We start from the raw sequence: 4,140 nt of genomic DNA, 5'->3' as shown, positions 1-4,140 counted from the left end.
GAGCGCAGAGCCTGAATCTCATTACCTTTCCAATACAATCCATAGCTGAGGATCAGATTGTTCCAGCGAGTGCTTGTCTTCAGTCAGACAAAGTCAAGGAGCCATGGCTGTGGCTAATTTCCAGTATATTACCAGGATGAGCAGTGGCTTCAAGGTCTACATTTTAGAGGGTGAGCTTGGGGAACACTTTCCCTTTATTTCATTCTGTTGCTTTATTTTCAAAAATACATTTATTTTGTACGAAACAATTTACATGAACAGCTTATTCATTTCAGCGATATCTGTTGACATGTGTCTATTTCATAATGTGACAAAGTATTCTAATTGTTTTATTCTTTTAAATGGTTTTGCTCGTCAGTGGTGTTTTTGTAAACAGTGATTGATAAGAAAACAAATCTGACCAAATTCAAGATGAAAATCAACAAGTACCTCATCAAATACACCTTAAGAATATATATTGTTTGATTAATGCCAATGCATCAATTAAGTCTTTTTATTTTAACAAAACAAATCAGGGACACTTTATAAATTCCTTTTAGAATGTCAACACACGTATTATTAAATGTGTTTTTTCTTTGAACTTATGCAAAACCTTGTTGGATTCAACAAAACAGAAGGTCATGCAGCACATATGTGCTAATAAGAAAAAAATACCCATGCCTGAGGCGTTAGAAAATCAGCATAGGTGTGGTTATACCTGCTCCCCCTACACAACGGCAAACTGTGAAGGAGTAACACACAGGTAGTGGAATGTTTATGCAATAGCTAATGCGAACTGAAGTGTCTAAGTAATGGTGCTGACCTCCTTTTTTCTAGTCCTGCACTGCAAAACAGATAATCACCTACTGTTTCAGAATGCAGTAGTTATTGTTCTGCAAACAAACCTTTAGTCGTGTAGTGAATGTGGATGTGCAAGTGTTGAGAGAGCATCCACTCTTACAATGAGGCACAGTATGATCGCATTTTTAAGTAACGTTGGCGTTTTGACAATATGCATGACTTTCCATCTCAAACTCTTTGACTTAATAGCCCATTGATTTGTCTTTTAGTATCTCCATTGTGCTCTTTTTGGAGTTAGATGCAGCTGTTGCCTTTCCTTTTATTCAGTTCATTGGTGCAAACCTCAGCTCGTGTCCTTTAACTAGTAAGTGCCAGTCAAATTACAGCTGGAACCATTCAGATGTTAACCTCACTAATTCAAGAAAAAAAAAACCTGTGTTGATCAAGTCCCTGGGAGCGTGTGACTAGGCTGGATGCCAACATTGCAGAAAAACAACATTTACCGTTAGCATTGAATCAGCTGTGAAGTCTTACTGATCAGGTAGATCGAGTTCTACCACTTAACGGAGCTTATCATTAACGGTGGAAAAAAAAATTTCCCACGACTAGCAGTCATGTAGGTTGATGTCATGGGATGAAAACAACTGTTACTCATCCATTAGTGCTTAACGTTTTTTAATGGATACAATTATGGCGGGTAACTTATGATGAATGATTGGTGACTGTCCCTTAGTAAATAATGATATCATCATCATCATATTGTATAAATCAGGATACCATCATCATATTGTGTAAACATTTCTGATAGTCTGGCTTTCTCATTTGTTTTATAGGTCAACCTCATCACAGAGGAGAAGACCGATACAGACATATGGCGAACGAACGAACTCGAGCTCCAGCTGTGTTTCCGATTAAACGCAAGCGCGGCTACGAGAAAGGCTTGACTTTGGAGGAAAGGTTTGTAAAAACACTTTTATGTGTTCAAACATAAATAACGTTTTCCTAATATAAAGAATTCACATTGACGACTCTATCTGTTTTAGACGAGAGCGGGCAATCAACAGGAGCAAAATGGCCCAGAGACCAGGACCCATGCCTGCAGTCTTCAGTAACCAGCAGAGTCCATCATCTCCACAGTGCCCAACACCGAGCCCAACAAGCCCTTTGCCTGCCTATGTGTATTACACGCCAGTCAGTGAGGAACCTCTGGCACTGATCAAAAAACCAAGGAAAGAGCCTGAAAATGCAGAGGAAAAGATTTCTGGCTCAGCTGGCAGTAAGATCCAGGTACTTGAGTTCACTTCTTTATTCTCCCAAATTTGGATTGCTTCAGCTTTTCCTAACAGGGAGTGCTTGCAAATCTTTGAGAGAAGTAAAGGAATTTTGGGGGGGGTAATCACTTTGGAAACATTGCATTTCTGATGTCCCTTTGTAGTGTCAGTATAGCTCAAGGCTAACCCAGAGCAGGGGTACATCTAGAGTCTTTAGTCAGTGAATCTATTTAGCAGGAGTGTACACAGGCCTAAGCTTGCCTGAGCAATGCAATCCAGCCGGATTCAGGGAGAAAATGTAAGCAATGGAGGGAGGAACGCCATCAACAAGACCAAACAGACTGCTTTCTTTCTGAACTGTTTATGCCATCACAGTGGGAGTGAGCTGACATCAGGAGCAAACCCAACCAGTTTAATCACTTTTATGTTGATTCCAGGTTAAACTCTGCACCCTACTGCCGTAGTTAATCCATACTCAGATCCAGGCAGCAATTCTACTGATTAAAGATTCAAATAATCCAAATGAACTACACCTATTTAATGGTTGACCTACTTCTTTTTGTTTCTATAGATGCGTCCATCTGTGATCACCTGTGTGCCTTCAGTAAAAAACCCTTCTTCCAGACCTGAGGTCCGCAAAAGCCATTCCTCAGGTCAGTCTATAACTCTCACTAGACTGTCACTCCCAATTCGTCACACTCGAATCATAGACTAAACATCTCACTCCCGAACAGACTCTTTCTGACTCACGGAGGTGTGTATTTGCCTTGTCTCATGTACGCTTCCTTTTTTTCCCAACAGATTCCAATTGCAACTATGATCACGTCCTTGAGGAGCATTTCCAGAGGAGCCTGGGGGCCAACTACCAGCAAGCCCGTGCCAAGGAACTCTCCATCAGCGTGTCCGTGGATGACCACTTTGCCAAGGCGCTAGGAGAGGACAAGTGGCTGCAGCTCCAATCCAAGTCCTCTTCCTGTTCCTCTACACCTCCCAGCAGTCCCAGCATCACTCTCTCTCCCACCTACAGCCAAAGCCCCAACCAGTCCCACAGAGAGTCATCGCTGACTTCTAGCCACTGGTCCGTTAACTAAAATGGCATTGCATCCATTAAAAAAAACTGAACTTTTTCATCACATTTCAGTGCAAACTGTTTTCCCTGTCCATGCAACAGGAAAATGACCCAGCGCTAGTATTCAGAACTAGTCCATGTAACAGGGGAAAACCAGTCGTCCCGGTTACTAGTGCGGTTCACAACCAATTAACAAATGTAGCATTGAGCGGGAAAAATCTTGTTTTGTTACATTTCTACAAAAGTATCTGAGAAATGATAATAATAGATGGTGTAGGGGATAATCCTTTACATTTCCTTTGATTTGTGCCATTCCTAGCAGACTGCGGGAATTGTACGAGTTCCTTGTATTTATATTCCTGGGCCTTTTGTCTTCATGACTTGTCTGCTTTCTAACACAAGTCTGAGTTTTTAATGACTTTTATACAAAATAAAATGAAAAAATATGTATGTTTTTAAGTTCTCTTCTTTTGAATCAATAACAAGTCTTAAGGGAAAAGTGGAAATGTGAAATTGTGGACTTCTTAAAAATTGAGATCATAGAGATCTAAGATTGACATCAGGGACTCAGTGTAGACATACAGCACACCTGGCCTGCGGACTGTATCTAACAAACAGAATTCTGAGCAACCTGGAAAATCTGGACTCTTTTTCCAGTAAGTTTGAGAGGATGTAGGGAGCATGTCCCAGCAGGCGCTCTGACATTCCTGTGTCCTGAGAATATGACTCTCTCTCAGATCCTACAGATCCTGTTTGGCAAGGGATAGGAGGGAGGTTAGGAGGGGAATAAAGGGTTGGGCTGATAGGCCTGAGCATGACAACAAGTCATGCTCTGTTGTTCCTTATTTGCATGTCCTAGCTTGTTTAATTTTGTAAAAGATTGGAGACTCTGAGTAGAAAATTCCAAAGACTTTATTTCTGAAAATACATGCTTTTAAAAAAGTGCATTGAGGGTTCTAATATTTTGAACTTCTTGGGGTTATAATTTGAGCAAAGAATATTCTTACAGTGGCATCTTTA

The 4,140-nt window shown here is 40.7% G+C and overlaps 1 protein-coding gene across 1 annotated transcript; it reads left to right on the top strand.

Moving 5' to 3' along the window:
• On the top strand, nt 1-4,140 carry vgll4l (vestigial like 4 like). The gene is made up of 5 exons (XM_038283415.1): nt 1-170; nt 1,614-1,737; nt 1,824-2,067; nt 2,623-2,704; nt 2,853-4,140. Exons 1-5 carry the CDS (start codon nt 104-106, stop codon nt 3,140-3,142), a joined length of 807 nt encoding a protein of 268 aa, XP_038139343.1. The 5' UTR covers nt 1-103; the 3' UTR covers nt 3,143-4,140.

This window comes from Cyprinodon tularosa, unplaced genomic scaffold (genome assembly GCF_016077235.1).
Source record: "Cyprinodon tularosa strain WSP-4 unplaced genomic scaffold, ASM1607723v1 ctg1046, whole genome shotgun sequence".
Classification (NCBI taxonomy): Eukaryota; Metazoa; Chordata; class Actinopteri; order Cyprinodontiformes; family Cyprinodontidae; genus Cyprinodon; species Cyprinodon tularosa.
The sequence above is the reverse complement of the archived record's forward strand: the minus strand, read 5'-3'. Positions and strand labels throughout refer to the sequence as shown.